General features: G+C 32.9%; 1 protein-coding gene and 1 pseudogene across 1 annotated transcript; one reads left to right on the forward strand and one right to left on the reverse strand.

Annotated features, from left to right (window-relative positions):
- Nucleotides 1-9,155: 9,155 nt before the first annotated feature.
- On the forward strand, nucleotides 9,156-12,925 carry LOC123197149 (annotated as a pseudogene).
- A 216-nt stretch (nucleotides 12,926-13,141) lies between these two features.
- Nucleotides 13,142-16,935, reverse strand: LOC123197148 (calcium/calmodulin-regulated receptor-like kinase 2). Its single transcript, XM_044611309.1, has 7 exons — nucleotides 16,007-16,935; nucleotides 15,633-15,786; nucleotides 15,115-15,241; nucleotides 14,364-14,446; nucleotides 14,053-14,124; nucleotides 13,677-13,880; nucleotides 13,142-13,591 (listed from the first exon to the last, which is right to left on the reverse strand). The coding sequence occupies exons 1-7, from the start codon at nucleotides 16,330-16,332 to the stop codon at nucleotides 13,280-13,282; spliced, it is 1,278 nt and encodes a 425-aa protein (XP_044467244.1). The 5' UTR covers nucleotides 16,333-16,935; the 3' UTR covers nucleotides 13,142-13,279.
- Between the last annotated feature and the right edge of the window lie 2,220 nt (nucleotides 16,936-19,155).

Genomic DNA, 19,155 nt, shown 5'->3' on the forward strand with positions numbered 1-19,155 from the left:
CTCAGAGCTTTAGTAGTGTTAGTTCTAATTCTGTTTATGAACAAAGAATGCTTTGGCATTTAAGACTAGGACATCCTAGCTTTCCATATCTTAAACATTTGTTTCCTATTTTATTTAAGAGTCTGGATTATTCATCATTTTATTGTGAAAGTTGTTGCTTATCCAAGAGTCATCGTACTACTTATTTACCAAAACCTTATACTTATTCAAAACCATTTTATTTAATACATAGTGATGTTTGGGAACCTTCAAGAATTACTACTATCTCTAGAAAAAAATGGTTTGTTACCTTTATAGATGATCATACCCGTTTATATTGGGTTTATCTGATGAATGAAAAGTTTGAGGTTGAAAAACTTTTTAAAGATTTTTACACAATGGTTGAAACACAATTTCAAACAAAAATTAGTATTCTTCACACTGATAATGGAATCGAGTATTTTAAAGGAATTTTGGGAAGTTTTTTTAAAGAAAAGGGTATATATCATTAGTCTACTTGTGTGGATACCCCTCAATAAAATGGGATTACTAAAAGAAAAAATAAACATTTACTTGAAGTAGCTCATGTTATAATGTTGTCAATGAATGTTTCAAAGTATCTTTGGGGGGAAGTTGTTTTAACAACATCTTTTTTTATTAACACGATACCTATTAAAGTTTTAAAATTTAACACACCATTAGAGTGTTTCAAAAAAAAATTTCCCGTGTCAAGAATGTACTCGGATTTGCCATTAAAGGTGTTTGGTTGCATTGCTTTTGTCCATATACCTAATAATACTAGGTCTAAACTTGATCCTCGAGTTGAAAAATGTGTTTTCATAGGGTATGCATCTAATAAAAAAGGATATAAATGCTATAATCCCCAAACAAAGAAAATTTATGTGAGTATGGATGTCTCTTTCTTTGAAAATAAACCCTACTTTCACAAAAATTATCTTCAGGGGGAGAATGAGGCGATGGAAGAAAATTTTTGGGATTTATCCCTTTCTCCTTCACCAAATATGATTTTGACTACTTCACCACATTCATCTCCTTCTACTATTTTTCCCAAAACTCAAAATCAGGAACAATTTGAACCCGAGATTCAAAGTCAAGAACAAAGTGATAAAATCAATAAAAATAATAAAGGGAATCATGGTCATATAGTGTTAAACATTACTCTATCTGAAACAGGGGGAGAATCACTACAACAAAATCTTGAGCTTATGGTTTATACTTGGAAAAGACTTCATGAAAGGAGTCAAAGTCAACCTATTCCTCCTGGAAATGATCAATCTCAACCTTTGGGAATCGGACCTCCAAATATCACAGGTAAGTCTGATCCTAATTCATCTTCAGTTCCTATTACTATCCATAGCAAAGAATCATCAAACCATGATATTCCTATAGCCATTAAGAAAGGAACCCGAACTTGTATCAAAAATCCTAGATATCTCATTGCCAAATACCTTTCTCATAAGGCATTTACTTCAAAAATCTCACACTTATTTGTTCCAAGAAACATTCAGGAAGCTCTAGATGATCTGAATTGGAAATTAGCAGTGATGGAAGATATGAATGCTCCTAAACGAAGTGGTACTTGGGAGATAGTTGATTTACCTAAAGAGAAGAGAACAGTTGGCTGCAAATGGGTCTTTACAGTGAAATGCAAAGTTAATGGTAGCATAAAAAGATACAAGGCTAGACTAGCTGCAAAAGGGTTCACTCAGATGTATGGGATTGATTATCAGGAAACCTTTGCTCTTGTAGCCAAGATAAACTCTATGAGAATCTTGTTATCTTTGGTTATGAATTTCAACTGGTCATTACATTAGTTAGATGTTAAAAATGTCTTTCTAAATGGAGATCTTGAGAAGGAGGTCTTTATGAGTCTACCACCTAGATTTGAGAGAGAATTGGGACAAAACAAAGTTTTTAAACTAAAAAAGTCGTTATATGGTCTCAAACAATCCCCTAGAGCTTGGTTTGAGAGATTTGGGAGAGTTGTGAAGACTTGTGGCTATTGTCAGAGTCAGGCTGACCACAATATGTTTTATAAACATAGTAGTGAAGACAAAGTTGTAATTTTAATTGTCTATGTGGATGATATAGTCCTGACAAGTGATGACAATGAAGAATTAGAGAGACTAAAAAAGAGACTTGCAATTGACTTTGAAATCAAGGATTTGGGTGCTTTGAAGTACTTTCTTGGAATGGAATTTGCTATATCCAAAAAGGTATATTTGTGAATCAATGTAAATATGTTCTCGATTTACTTGATGAAACAGGTCTACTAGGATGTAAACCAACCAAGACACCCATTGAGCCTAACCTCAAGCTACAACCTTCTAAAAAAGTCTTGAAGAAAGAACAATATCAGAGGCTTGTTGGAAGACTGATATACTTGTAACATACACGTCCAGATATTGTATTTACAATTAGCGTGGTTAGCCAGTTCATGCATTCACCTGGACAAGAACACTTTGATACAGTCTGTAGAATTCTTAGATATCTAAAGGAAACCCTTGGAAGAGGTTTACTATTCAAAAATTGTGGACATTTGCAGGTTGAAGCCTATACTAATACAGATTAGGCTGGTAGTGTTATTGATAGACAATCAACTTCTCGCTACTGCACGTTTGTTGGGGGCAACCTTGTTACTTAGCGAAGTAAGAAATAGAATGTAGTAGCAAGAAGTAGTGTAGAGGTCGAGTTTAGATCAGTTGCTCATGGAATTTGTGATGAGTTATGGATAAAAAACTATTGGAAGATTTGAAGATCTCTAGTTCATTACCCATGAAATTATACTATGACAATAAAGTTGTTATTTCAATAGCTCACGATCCAGTACTTCATGACAGAACAAAGCATGTAGAGGTTGACAAACACTTCATCAAGGAAAAACTTGAAAGCGACGTGATCTGCATGTCGTACATTCCTATTACCGAACAAGTTGCAAATGTATTCACAAAGGGATTTCTTATAGGACAGTTTGATAGAATTATTGGCAAGATGGCTATGAAGGATATCTTTAAACCAGCTTGAAGGGGAGTGTTAAAAAAAAATGAAAGTTTCGATAATGATAGCACCGAATAATAGGAGTTTCATTAGCTGTGATTTTTTCTGTAAATAGATTGATTAGTCAACTATGTAATTAGTTAGACCAGCTAGTTTTTTTTTTTAGTTTCCATATTTTGTTCTTGTATTCTCTCTTATAAAGGGAACCCATGTAAACCATTAAAAAGTGCATCAATACAGAAAATTCTCCCTCTCTCTAGTCCTCTACAAGTTTATAAGACTTTTCTTTTTCACCCAAAAAAGGAATTATAAATCTCATTCAATTATGTTAGTATTGTGTGATTATTTTTGCTTCTCATTTTAATTCTGACCATTCGTTTCATCAGGTGGTTCTTCCAATGTAGCAGTGTCACAAATTGGTGTACTTATTAGCATATATGATCCAATGCTTGAATTATGGAAGTAGATTGTATTGTACTGGGTTGATTTTGATGCCAGTGATTATGAGACTTCAAGTTTTCTAGTTTTTGTTGTTCATAAGATTGGAATTTTAGATATCTAGATTATGAACACAGATAGACATGGTAGAAACCTTTTGGTCAAGAAGTGTGAGGGTTTTAGTCAAATGGCTTGTGTCTGCTTGAGAACTTGAAGGACCCCTACTTTGAATGGATTCATTGACCACAAGCATCAATTCCTTTCTCGGATGATGAGTTTGATTATATAGAGCATCCTGACCCATTTTGGGATTCTAAGATGCTTAGAATGGAGCTTGCCATTATTCGAGAGGCTTGCCTTAGGGTCTTGGTTCTTTGCACAACTATCCTCAAGGAAGCAGCATTTTTTGGTCTTTGTGTTTCTAAAATTGGTAAGATGATGAGTAGGGAGTTTTGGGGGGCCATGAGGAGGAGCCAAGTGAGTTTGAGCTTATATGCATTAAGGCAAGAAGACTGTTAGAAGAAAGGAATACACTTTGTGATGATGTGAAAGTAGGAGATGGTGAAGAATTTCAGTTTGAAATTGACTGTGAGGAACTTGGGTTTGATTTGACTCTATATCCTGCGTCTAGAAGAATAAATGGTTGCAATTCTCTTTTTAGTCTAGAGGATAGTTTAGATGAGATAGAAAGTGAGAAGAATGTGATACCTTTAAGGCTAGATGAAAATTTTAGCCCAACGAGGTGCTAGGCTCCATCTTTTTCAAAGTTGTCCATGTCAATGAAAAACATCAGCATTGGGGAAAAGAGTTGGTGACACAAAGGTAAAATACAGAAAAATGGCTATTTGGTCGGAATGTCATATGGAATCAGGAGTGTGAACGAGCAGGTGCCTGAAAGCACAAGTTTTGTGAAGCTAACTGACATGAATGAAGAGGACTAGGTGTAATACCTTGATAATTTTGAGAAGTTGTTGCATCCTGCTCTTTATAATCATAAACTAGGAAACGCAGGACATTCTGAGAAGTTTTGTCCATATATTTATAATTAATTTTTATTTGTTTTTGGAATTCAACTTCCAATGAATACTTTAATTATAATGAGTTGATTTATGTCTATAAATTAAATGAATGAATGAATGAATTTTCCAACGATTTCACTTCCTTAATTAATTTGGAGAAGTGAAACAGTTTATTCTTTTCTTTTTGAGAAATAAAAATTATCTCTACATATGTGTAGACTTGTCTATATATAAATATATCAATCACACACTTTAATTCTTACTAGCTAGTTATCAACTATCAAGAATGACAACAAACAGCATGCAGAAGCAAAATTATTCATCGGAAGATGATAAAAAAGCTTTAAAGAAATTGGTGATAGCAGATAGTTATAATAGTGAAAACGAATGTGATAAGGCAAAATCACAAAAGCCCTTCGAGGAAGAATCATTTGAGAGAATTTGGAGTGAAGATGAAGAAATTGCAATTTTAAAAATTGCAATCAAATTCTGGCATGAGAGAGGAGTTGACCCTGTCATCCAAGAGAAAGATTTTTTTGTTTTCTTAAAGGAAACATAACAATTGATAGGTGAATTTAGTGAAGACGAAATGACAACAAATGACAACAAATTAAGGTTGATGAAGAAAGAATATAAAAGCAATTTGGTTAAAGGTAACAGTTGTTGTCATGCAAACAAAATATTAGAGTATTGTGAGAAGATATGGGGTGGTGAGAACGACGTAGAGGAAATATTACTTATCAATGAAAAACATGTTGGATTAGGAAAGAATATTGTTAAGGAAGCCATGAAATTTGGTCGGAATGTCATATGAAATCAGGAGCATGAACAAGCAGCTGCCTAGAAACATAAGTTTTGTGAAGCTAGCTGATATGAATGAAGAGGACTGGGTGCAGTACCTTGATAATTTCGAGAAGTTGCTGCATCCTGCTCTTTAAATCATAAACTAGAAAAGGCAGGACATTTTGAGAAGTTTTGTCTATATATTTATAATTAATTTTTATTTGTTTTTGGAATTCAACTTCCAATGAATACTTTAATTATAATGAGTTGATCAATGTCTATAAATTAAATAAATGAATGAATGAATTTTCCAACCACTTCACTTCCCTTATTAATTTGGAGAAGTGAAACAGTTTATTCTTTTCTTTTCGAGAAATAAAAATTATCTCTATATATGTGTAGCCTTGTCTATATATAAATATATCAATCACACACTTTAATTCTTACTAGTTAGTTATCAACTATCAAGAATGACAACAAATAGCATGCAGAAGCAAAATTATTCATCGAAAGATGATGAAAAAGCTTTAAAGAACTTGGTGATAGAAGATAGTTATAACAGTGAAAACGAATATGATAAGGCAAAATCACAGAAGCCCTCTGAGGAAGAATCATTTGAGAGAATTTGGAGTGAAGATGAAGAAATTGCAATTTTAAAAATTACAATCAAACTTTGGCATGAGAGAGGAGTTGACCCTGTCATCCAAGGGAGAGATTTTTTTGTTTTCTTAAAGGAAACACAACAATTGATAGGTGAATTTAGTAAAGACGAAGTGACAACAAATTAAGGTTGATGAAGAAAGAATATGAAAGCAATTTGGTTAAAGGTAATAGTTGTTGTCATGCAAACAAAATATTAGAGTATTGTGAGAAGATATGGGGTGGTGAGAATGATGTAGAGGAAATACTACTTATCAATGAAAAACATGTTGGATTAGGAGAGAATATTGTTAAGGAAGTTATGAAATTTGGTCGGAATGTCATATGGAATCAGGAGCATGAATGAGCAGTTGCCTGGAAGCACAAGTTTTGTGAAGCTAGCTGATATGAATGAAGAGGACTAGGTGCAGTATCTTGATAATTTCGAGAAGTTGCTGCATCCTACTCTTTATAATCATACACTAGGAAAGGCAGGACATTCTGAGAAGTTTTGTCTATATATTTATAATTAATTTTTATTTGTTTTTGGAATTCAACTTCCAATGAATACTTTAATTATAATGAGTTGATCTATGTCTATAAATTAAATGAATGAATGAATTTTCCAACTATTTCACTTCCCTAATTAATTTGGAGAAGTGAAACAGTTTATTTTTTTCTTTTCGAGAAATAAAAATTATCTCTATATATGTGTAGCCTTGTCTATATATAAATATATCAATCACACACTTTAATTCTTACTAACTAGTTATCAACTATCAAGAATGACAACAAACAGCATGCAGAAACAAAATTATTCATCGAAAGATGATGAAAAAGCTTTGAAGAATTTGGTGATAGAAGATAGTTATAACAATGAAAACCAATGTGATAAGGCAAAATCATAGAAGCCCTCCGAGGAAGAATCATTTGAGAAAATTTGGAGTGAAGATGAAGAAATTGTAATTTTAAAAATTACAATCAAATTTGGGCATGAGAGAAGAGTTGACCCTTTCATCCAAGAGAGAGATTTTTTTGTTTTCTTAAAAGAAACATAACAATTGATAGGTAAATTTAGTAAAGACGAAGTGACAACAAATTAGGGTTGATGAAGAAAGAATATGAAAGCAATTTGGTTAAACGTAAGAGTTGTTGTCATGCAAACAAAATATTAGAGTATTGTGAGAAGATATAGGGTGGTGAGAATAATGTAGAGGAAATATTTCTTATCAATAAAAAACATATTGGATTAGGAGAGAATATTGCTAAGAAAGCCATGAAATTTGGTCGAAATATCATATGGAATCAGGAGCATGAACGAGCAGTTGCCTGGAAGCACAAGTTTTGTGAAGCTAGCTGATATGAATGAAGAGGACTAGGCACAGTACCTTGATAATTTCGAGAAGTTGTTGCATCCTGCTCTTTATAATCATAAACTAGGAAAGGCAAGACATTCTGAGAAGTTTTGTCTATATATTTATAATTAATTTTTATTTGTTTTTGGAATTCAACTTCCAATGAATACTTTAATTATAATGAGTTGATCTATGTCTATAAATTAAATGAATGAATGAATGAATTTTCCAACTATTTCACTTCCCTAATTAATTTGGAGAAGTGAAACAGTTTATTCTTTTCTTTTCGAGAAATAAAAATTATCTCTATATATGTGTAGCCTTGCCTATATATAAATATATCAATCACACACTTTAATCCTTACTAGCTAGTTACCAACTATCAAGAATGACAACAAACAACATGCAAAAGCAAAATTATTCATCGGAAGATGATGAAAAAGCTTTGAAGAATTTGGTGATAGAAGATAGTTATAACAGTGAAAACGAATGTGATAAGGCAAAATCACAGAAGCCCTCCGAGGAAGAATCATTTGAGAGAATTTGGAGTGAAGATGAAGAAATTGCAATTTTAAAAATTGCAATCAAATTTTGGCATGAGAGAGGAGTTGACTCAGTCATCCAAGAGAGAGATTTTTTTGTTTTCTTAAAGGAAACACAATAATTAATAGGTGAATTTAGTAATGACGAAGTGACAACAAATTAGGGTTGATGAAGAAAGAATATGAAAGCAATTTGGTTAAAGGTAATAGTTGTTGTCATGCAAACAAAATATTAGAGTATTGTGAGAAGATATGGGGTGGTGAGAATGATGTAGAGGAAATACTACTTATCAATGAAAAACATGTTGGATTAGGAGAGAATATTGTTAAGGAAGCTATGAAATTTAGTCGGAATGTCATATGGAATCAGGAGCATGAATGAGCAGTTGCCTGGAAGCACAAGTTTTGTGAAGCTAGCTGATATGAATGAAGAGGACTAGGTGCAGTATCTTGATAATTTCGAGAAGTTGCTGCATCCTACTCTTTATAATCATACACTAGGAAAGACAGGACATTCTGAGAAGCTTTATCTATATATTTATAATTAATTTTTATTTGTTTTTGGAATTCAACTTCCAATGAATACTCTATCTTTTATTCTCTTGTTTGGTTTATCAATAATAAAAAATTACAATAATCTTCTATTACCAATGCTGATGTGACAGGTAATATAGGTGGTAATTTGATTATCACCTTTACCTTAGGTATACCAAGGTAATTTTGATTTTATTATAATTATATTATTATTTATTATTTTTTTTGGTCAAAAATAAATTTATTTTTAATTAATATGACAAATAATATAAAAAATATTTAAAAATAATTATATTGAAAGACATTTAAGTAAAACAATTTACTAGTAATTTTTTATTACCTTTAACCAAACACAATAATTATTTATACCTATCAAATTTTATTAAACATAGTAATCATTTATACTCAATAATTTTCTAAATAATCTATCTTTAAAAAAATCTTTCTATTTTAATAATAAAACATTACTTAAATCAAACGCTCCCTTGAAAATTTCAATTTCTCTTATTCAAATGTCCTAAAGTTGGAATTTGAGTATCCGACTTAACACGTGTGGGCCTTTTTCCTTTACGTGGCCGAATCTCCATGCAGAGAGTGTCACTGCTACCACAATATATTTAACAATAAAATTATGTGTACCTATTTTTCGTACACAATTTATATATACAGATGAGATGTTATCATGTGATTAGATATTTATTTATCATATGATGACACATATTTTAAAATCACCTAATTATATTATGACACATCATTATATACATAAATTGTGTACAAAAAATATATACACATAACATTGTTATATATTTAAATATAATTTATTCGAATTTGTCCATTAAACCCCTCCATTTCCCTTCCTTGAAAAGAGTTAGAATTTCGCCCACAAGCGGGAGTGAGAAGGACTCAGTGAATTACAGCCGTCGATCTAGTTTTCCACACTGAATCGACCGTACATCTCATCCCCTTCAGCTGGACACCGTTTGTCGCGGCTGCCCTTGTCCTAACGCTGCCAATCTCTGGTATGTTTTTTCGAAAATCGAGTTTCCGATTGAACTTACTTTCTGTTTGCTTCCTGAGAAATTCCATTGAAATACCTATCGTACCATCGAATCACGGACATTTCACGCGGGAACTTCTGTAACTGATCTTGTTTTTCTTAAATCCAGTTTGAGTAACTGTGATGATTCTACTTAGATCATAACCGCAGAAAAAATCTCAAGGTTTTTACTTTTTTGTGCTTTAGATTATTGAATCAGGATAAATTTGAGTCAGACTGGTTCTTTCAGGTCGCATTTATTTGCTTGTTTATATTTTCCGTTTCAGATTATAATTTTTACTTTCTGTTATGGTCAAGATTCTTCTTTTATTTGATTCACTAATAAAATAGTAATAAAAATCTTTTATCATTTATTTAAGTGTGTTGTTTTCATAATTGATCTATCAAATTTCAGAAATTCTTTGAGATTATTCTCGTGTATTTAGAAACCTTGAGTGGATCAGGTAGTTATTCTCGTATACTTACCAGAGCTATTTACTGTTCACTTCAAGCTTTTGGCTAAATTTTTATTTTGCTGTGTCAAATTAAAAAATGGAGCTAAATAATGTTGGTTAGCTGATGACTTTAAGTTATAGTAAATAAATGTGTGACCCCTTGACTGGTTTTGCTAATCTACGAGAAGAATTGGGCAGAACAAAATGATTTCCCTAAGAAAGTTTCTGAAATTATATTGATGATAGGTTATGAAAAAACAAGCCGTTAGCTAAAGAATCATATTGCTATTTACCTATAAATCAAATAAAAAACTTAATCCTGTTATTAATAGATTTCCACAACTATCTTAAACGCCAAAAATAGAAGAGAACAACTCCTGCTTTACATAATAAGAACAATTTTTATTTGAATTATTTTTCCAATGAAATATTATGTGAATTTTCATCTGTAAATTATTTGACCGGATAGTCATTTATTCTTTTAAATTTTTTTAAGAGGTTAGGGTAATTCTTTTTCCCTTTAAGCTTTATGCAAAATTTGAACATCATAGAATTAAAATTTTTGTTTTGGATAAAATTGATTTCTTGGTTGAATTCTTAAACTTATTTGACTTGACAAAAAAGATTATTCTAGATAGCTTGTTTATGCAATTGTTTTCTGTCTATTAGATCACATGGGGCCATCCAAAATTGTTATGTAAGGATGGTTTGTCTGTGGATCAGAAAATTTGCTTGATTATCTTTTTTATTTTTGTTTCTTTGATTCAATGGTTAGGCTGCACTATCAATCCCTGATGGAGACGAGATATACGTCTGAGCCCATAGTTCAATTGTCAAGTGACTCTACTAGCTTGGCTAGCTGACACCTCTGAGTGCTTGCACTAAAAGAAAGGCAAGTTTGAATAGAAACAATTGGCCAAGTATTTCCCTTTCTCCCCTAGGTATTTGGCTTGTTTATGTTTGTGATGGTTGAGCAATAATATATTTATATGCTTTTATATTCACGTCTGAATCTTTTACCAGAAAGAAATTATTTTGTTTAGAATGAATGCAGGTTCTTGAATTTGGGGCTCTTTCATTTTATCTTTCTATCTAAACTTGAAGTTTCAGGATATATCAAGTGGATTAGAAAATGTTACTGAAATATTCTGGGTTTCTGACAACTAGTAGTTTATTAACAGTTCTCAAGAGAAAACGTACTCAAGTTAAATCTTAAGATCCAAGCCTGTGATTGCTTGTTTTAAAATTTTCCAATTGTAGTTCTCGTTTTCATTGATTTAGTAGAATTTACATGGTTAATTGTTATTATCTCACAAAGCAGCAATAAATTCTCAGTAAGTAATTATCTTGGACTTTAACAATCAAGTGTTTATTGAACTTTCTGCCTTACCTTCCCTTAGCAGAAGACCAGTAGATTTTTGAAGGTTGTGTGCAGTTTGTATAAATAGAGACTTTTCTTTTTCACCCTAAAAAGACATTATGAAAGCTCATTAAATTCTGTTAGTATTGTGTGATTATTTTTGCTTCTCGTTTTAATTCTGACCATTCGTTTCATCAGGTGGTTCTTCCAATGTAGCAGTGTCAAATTGGTGTACTTATTAGCATATCTGATCCAATGTTAGAATTATGGAAGTGGATTGTATTGTACTGGGTTGATTTTGATGCCAGTGATTATGGGACTTCAAGTTTTCCAGTTTCTGCTGTTCATAGGATTGGAATTTTAGATATTCGGATTCTGAACACAGATAGACATGGTGGAAACCTTTTGGTCAGGAAGTGTGGGGGTTTTAGTCAAGTGGAACTTGTACCGAATGATCATGGCCTGTGCCTGCCTGAGAACTCGGAGGACCCCTACTTTAAATGGATTCATTGATCACAAGCATCAATTCGTTTCTCAGATGATGAGCTTGTTATATAGAGCATCTTGACCCGTTTTGGGATTCTGAGATGCTTAGAATGGAGCTTCCCATTATTCGAGAGGCTTGTCTCAGGGTCTTGGTTCTTTGCACAACTTTCCTCAAGGAAGCAGCAGCTTTTGGTCTCTGTCCTTCTGAAATTGGTAAGATGATGAGTAGGGAGTTTTGGGGTCATGAGGAGGAGCCAAGTGAGTTTGAGCTTATATGCATTGAGGCGAGGAGACTGTTAGAAGAGAGGAATACACTTTGTGATGATGTGAAAGCAGGAGATGGTGAAGAATTTCAGTTTGAAATTGACTGTGAGGAACTTGGGTTTGATTTGACTTTATATTCTGCGTCTAGAAGCGTAAATGGTTGCAATTCTCTTTTCAGTCTAGAGGATAGTTCGGAGGAGACAGAGTGAGAAGAATGTGATACCTTTGAGGCTAGATGAAAATTTTAGCCCTACGAGGTGTTGGGCTCCATCTTTTTCAAAGTTGTCCATGTCAATGAAAAACATCAGCATTGGGGAAAAGAGTTGGCGACACGAAAGTAAAATGCAGAAAAGTGGCTATTTGGCCGGAATGTCATCTGGAATCAGGAGCGTGAACAAGCAGCTGCCTGGAAGCACAAGTTTTGTGAAGCTAGCTGATATGAATGAAGAGGACTGGGTGCAGTACCTTGATAATTTCGAGAAGTTGCTGCATGCTGCTCTTTATAATCATAAACTAGGAAAGGCAGGACAGAGGCAGAAACAGAGGTGTGGAACTTCATGCCGCTTTTGAGGAATTCATACCAACTATCATAGTAATTGAAATACTAAAATTTGAAGATTTGGGGATGTGCAAACCAGAAATGTGCTTGTTATTCTGAAGACGATGATTTATATTGCCGATGTGGAGTTACTCTTGGTACATGTTTTCAGAAGCTGACAGATCCACTCATCAACTGCAGATGGAGGAACTCTGTTTACAATATGGTGCGTCTTCCTTTTCATGACTTTTTCTTATTATAAAGAATTTTGGTTGGAAGGTTGAATATAATAAAAATAAGAATGCTAGGACAAGTAAGATATATGTGTATTAAATCTTACCTGATAAGAAATGCAAACAATGTGAACTTATGTATGTGTTAAATTTATTAGCCTTGGGAATGTCATTTATGTTTGAAACGGCATTTTATCTGGGCAATTATTTGGCTTATTTATGCAATTTTTGATTTTCCAGAATGAACTTTAAATGCTATTGTGAGATCAATAAAACTATGTGTAGACATTTTTAAGTACACAATTAGATATAAAGATGAGGTATCATCATATAATTAGATGATTTTGAATTAAAGATAAAGTAATATCTAGTTACATGATAACACATCATCTGTATACCTATTTGGTTACTAAAAAATGTAAAAATTTACCATTACTTTTGTGGGATTCAAGCAATAAAATATGGGCAGAATGACTGTGAGCTCTTCTCTGTAACTAACTACAGTTTGTATGGATTTTTCACATTTAAATGCCACCAAGGAAGGCTAATGGTCAAAACTTAAACCCTAAATCAAAATGATACGGAAAACCTCAAACTCAATCACACCTCTTCATACCTCTCCTTTGTTTCAGCCAACTTGCTCATCTCGATTTGTTTATCTTCTACACAGCTTATGACTCGTGGAGATGAAGAATCTCTATCGACAAAAGAAATAGTATCTTCTTTAGCAAGCATCCGTTGTTTAATCTTTAGTATAGCTTGTGTAACTTCTCCTATCGAAGGTCTTTTTCTAGGTGTTATGTGCAAGCACTTAAGAGCAAGCCTAGCTAGTGCCCTTACTTCTTCGATATCGCATGCTCCAACCAGTTGCTTATCGAGAATTTCATCCACACCATTTGGACTCATACAAGCCTTCAAAACAAACAAACAAAATGGCTATTTATAAAGGCTTTAGGTTGGAAAGTTGATACGGAGTTCCTCGATAAAAAAGACTTACAAGATTAACATATTCCATTAAGTTTTGGTGTGGATGTATGGCTGTTATGAGCTCAAAGATGATAATACCAAAACTGTAGATGTCACTCTTCATTGTGGACTTGTTTGTAGAAATGTAAGCTGGGTCTATGTATCCATATGTTCCTTTTAGACCTGAGTTTCGGCCATCGAAGACCTCTTCCTTCGACAACCCAAAATCTGCAACCTATCATAGGAATTAAGAATGTAAAGCACACAAACAAAATGGTTATACTGAATTAAGAAGCAAGCAAAACTTTCAATCGAGTCAAGTACACATAGAGTGGCACAACCAAAGACCCTAAAATTTGCAGTTGATCTTTGATGTATCAAAAGGTTGCTTTCATGTGCTAGCTCACCTTAGCCCTCATAGAGTGATCTAACAATATATTAGCGGACTTTAAATCTCGATGTATAACAGGAGGAACTGCCTGTTTCAAGAATGTCAGATGAATATTTAGATTTTTTTTTGTCGAGCACACATTAGATATATCATAAGAGCAATGCTATGTGCACTCAATTTTTTAAGTAACCAGATGATGTGTTATAGTGTGATTGAACGTTATTTTATCCTTAATTAAAAATTACACAATCACATGATAATACATTTTTTAGGTTTCCAATTTGGTATTTAAAACTAGATACAATTTTATTAATATCATAAACATACCCCTTCATGAAGATACTCGATTCCATGTGATATATCAAGAACAATTTGAAACCTGTCTTCCCAACTCAGAACCATGTCTTCACCTAATCCCAGTACAGCAGTATGATTATTAACACAAATTTCAAAAATAATTACTCTAAGTGCCACTTCATGTCATGTAATATTGAGTTACATAAATCAAGGTAAATCTGAGCACTAGTATCCAAATATACATAACATCCAGATGCAGTTTTGCACGAAAAATATGAAGAACTACAAAACCAAAGCTCTTTATGAACCATAACCATCGGTAATAGTCTATGCAAGCCATGCAATAGCACAACTACCAATCAATAGCACAACTACCAATCAGATAAATAATTGATGTTTTCACCCTTTGCATTTCCAGGTGCTTTCATAAGGTTTCCAACGTCATCAGTGATCATTGATAAATTTGGTTAGAATGATATTAAACTGGAAAAAACCTATTGCTCATTCAATTTTCTTGATTGCAAATCTTTTGGGCACCAAATCTTCAAATACCAGTACTGAGCAATTGCTGGATTTTCAATGGTTACTCCTTTGAATGGGAAGTTTACTCTAAATGACAGTACTATCCACACAAAACTACTTTATTGTTAACCTATTTCGAGGATGAAAAATGATTGGTAACATAAGCATACCATTCGACACCTCTCATATGAAAGTGTTCTTGTCACATATATTCGATAATTTCATAGTAAGCAGTCAGTGAAGGAACAGATAAGCTTACCGTATATATGGTTTTCCAAGCTCCCATTACTCATAAACTCGTAAATTAGCATGTGTTGTCCCTTATCTACACAATATCCAATCAAATTCACAAGATTCCTATGATGCAACCTTCCCAACAGACACACCTGCAAAAATACCCGAGAATATAATTGAAAAGCAGTAGGGACTCAAAAATAAATATATAAACAAATTAATACTAGTTTCAATCACGTAAAGAACATAATTAGCAAATTTTTTGAGCTTATAATTTGCAACTTACATTCATTGGTCCTCTGGGATGTACTATGTCCAAATTCAAAATGGTAATTCATAATGTTTGGTATTCCAGTTAACAGGTTTATAAAACGATTGATTTGAGAAGTAGAAATACTAGATAGCTGAGACAAGATGAAGAGGCATGCATTGTTAATACATGTCATGTAATATACTAATGGGCATCTTTTCTCTTAGGATGTACATAATTTGGGGGAAAACAAAACTTCCCTCTAGAATAATCTTTTCTAATGACACCTTTACCTCTGTTTGGAATTCTTTCTCTCCCTGATTTGAATTAGAAGCGAGCACCTTTACAGCTGCTACTCCTCCTGTGGGCATTGAAGCTTTATATACTTGGCCAAAAGATCCTTGTCCTAGTATAGTAGTGAAATTTTGTGTAGCTTTCTGAATATCCCTGAAATTTTAATTAGTGACCTTTTCTTATGCATGGAAATTAAAACTCAAATTTGATTTAAAATGATACTAGCTTAGCCCCCTTAAAACTCCTATTACCCTTAAATTCTTTAGCCTCACGATGAGATATTTAAAAATACAACAATATACAATCATGTTTATATAACTTGGATATACTATATAGATTATCGAAATTCTCTTCGGATTTGAATTTTCCTTACTTGTAAGAATATCTAGGTATGCCTGATGCAGAAAGAAAGTGGTCATTGCTGTGATGACTCTGCCGAGAAGGCTGAGAGCTTTTCTGACAGTATCGTGAACCCTTAACAGCTATGGAACTTGAAAGTGAATCACTAAAATCAGTGCTTGTACCCAAGCTATCTGTGCGTATAGGATGAGTGGCAACAACTTGTTCATTTGTACAACACAAAAATTGAGCATGCTTCTTGTACCATCTCATGCCAAAAAACGCTAGAACAGCTATCAAAATGCCAAAGGCCGAACCCACACAGATGCTGATAATGACCAAAAAAACTTTATGAACCATTGTTTTGTCTCTTATGAACCTCAGGCAATGAAAACATCTTGCAGGAAAGACCGATGCAGGCTTCCTTTTTCAAATATCACCACAAAGTTTCCATAAAACTCAAAACCCTATTTCAAGAACAAAAGACATTAAAATTGAAATATGAAATATAAGTAATTCATCTATAATATATTTGCTTTGCTAAGACCACATGCCAATGCTCAATCACAAAAGAATAAATGCATTAGTGCTATAATGCCAGTCACAAAATGTCAAAAGATTTCCATCAAGAACATCTCTTTCGGGAGAAGCAATGGCTGCGAAGATTCGGGGAAAATAAAAATTAAGGGTGCAAGCAAAACTTCTTCCAATTGCCTTTTGCTTTAATTTTGTTCCATTGTTCTCAAAAGTGCAAAAAAGCGCCCATTTTTTTGGCAGTCTAAAACCACAACTTGGCTTACAGAATTTACAGGAAGAGATTGTAGAATGCTGTTATTTTCTGCATTCATGGAAACCAATGGGAAAAATTAATAGAATGTTGTTATTTTAGGCATACATAGAAGCAATGGGAAAATTGAAGTCCAAATAAGAAGACTTCTGTTGATCTCTCTCCTATAGTACAAAGGCTATATATTATATAATCTTGATGTACACAGAAACTAAATTACTCATCATATTGCCAATATCATAAAGCCACAAGGACTTCAGACTCTAATCAATAATCACCAAAAACATGGCAAACACAATAACCAGCAACAAGAACGAAGGTTACCCTGAAAACAGCATAACCCAGAAAGTGATGATGAAGAAGGATGACTCAGAGGGGACAACTGACTTAAGTGGCTCTGACTCTGGTTGATGCGGAAACATAATACATGCAATCGACTTTACAACTACTATGAGTTTGATGTTCAAGCGGAAAAAACAGGAAGGAGTCTTAGTAGGAGGCTAAGATAAAAGAAGTAAAGATACCCGATAGTTGTTAATGAGGGACAACAGAGAAGACAGTAGTGCACTTGGCAGTCCTAAAAGCGAGCAGCAGGCAATGTAAAGTTTCAATCTTTTTGTCTTCTGCTTACTTGGAGTGGTATCCGCCGCTTCAGTTTTCTTTTTCATTGAAAAATTTACCAGAACTATAAAAGGAGTTCCGTCCAAAGTTTCCTTAGATGCCTGCAAACATTTTTTACCTTATAAAAATATATATATTATAAAGATAAAATAATTATTTCAAAATCCAAATTTAAAAAAAAATTAAAAATAATCTTTTTTATATATGCTACCATAACATTTTAAGGGTGATGTTTGACCTCTTTTACAATTTTAAAAATTTACATTTCAACCCCCTACAATAATGTTGGAAACCTTTGCTGCCACCAACTTTTTCGAGTTTAAGTATCCTGAAGTTGGTATGGAAGGGGCAATTGACATAAGCCCCCAAGAAAAGGATGCAATCACTGGCGTTGTTGGGCCCTATTCAAGGCCATAAGGCTTAGCTAAATTGAGTCAATGGAGGGGATAAGACATGTCATGGAAGAGGTGTTCAATGACCTTGTCTCCATCGACAGTTGAACGAAACAACTCATCACATGAGCACTCTTAGTTAAATTGAAAGAGGATAATGGGTGTAGGGCCAAGAAAACCTCATGGTTATTACTTTGGTGTGACAAAAGGGCTTGTAAGAGAGTTCAAAAGGGTGCGAGAGAGAAAGAATGTGGAATGACTTGTTAGGTTAAGAGAATATTGGTAGGGGATTTAGGGTTTAAGGGGTTGCCCAAGATACTTAGGCCATTGTTTGATAAGGGTATTGGGAAAAATAATGTCATTGATGTGCTAAAGAATCAAACACGATTTAGGATATGTTCGATATACTAAAGAATCAAACACTGTATAGGATTTAAGTCGACTTCTTAGGGTTTGGAGGTTGTTTTATGACTTGAATCAAATAACAACAAATTAGAAAGACTAGTAGCCCATTGTTTGATGAGAAATTCACCACAAACAAGAAGATTTTAGTTTTCACTTGCCACACTTTAAGACAAAAGAATGAATAGTAATATGTAATTTACCAAACAAATAAATTATTTAGATAAGAATTACACACAATACTCAAAATAGTTTTCCAACTCATTAAATAAAATTCAGTGTTAAAAAGTAGCATACTAGATTCATTTTATAGCAAGAATTCCTATTATTTGTATATTCCTTAATTACATAAGGATTCCTATTAATTGACCATACTTTACTCAACTAATTAGGAAGAAAAAAAACCTATAAAAAAACAAGTTATATTCTAATATGAACAACACTTCAAAAAAAATAAACCTAACTTAATTAAGATTCCAAAAACAAAAAAACAGAATTTATTTAGGACTCTAAAACAACAACAAAAAAACCCGCAATGGATAGTTTAAGTAGCAAAAAAAATACTTTATATATAAAAGAGTATAAATTCAAATATTTTTTGACGACATATCAATATCAAACTTTTAACTTATCTTCACGAGTCATGTTTTCTCCCAGTAGCAATTTAAGTGTTATTTGAAGTTTTTTAGCTCTTGAAAGAGTAATTGGGTTGAATCTAAGAACTACACGATTTTGGACAATGTTTATAACATCATAAAACACATAAATGTTTATGAGAGTTGGTAACTTAAAGGAATTTTTAAAATTTTTGTTAATTTAAGGTGAAACAATGATTTTGAAAAGGGAAAAATAATTAGTATAATTTAACAATTTAACTTCTTGATACTAAATTAAGATTCTTTTCGTTATAGAGTTAAGTTTTAAGTAAAAAGATATAATTTATACATTCAAGATATGAAAAAGTGTTATAGTGATAATTGT

This window comes from Mangifera indica, chromosome 15 (genome assembly GCF_011075055.1).
Source record: "Mangifera indica cultivar Alphonso chromosome 15, CATAS_Mindica_2.1, whole genome shotgun sequence".
Taxonomy (NCBI): domain Eukaryota; kingdom Viridiplantae; phylum Streptophyta; class Magnoliopsida; order Sapindales; family Anacardiaceae; genus Mangifera; species Mangifera indica.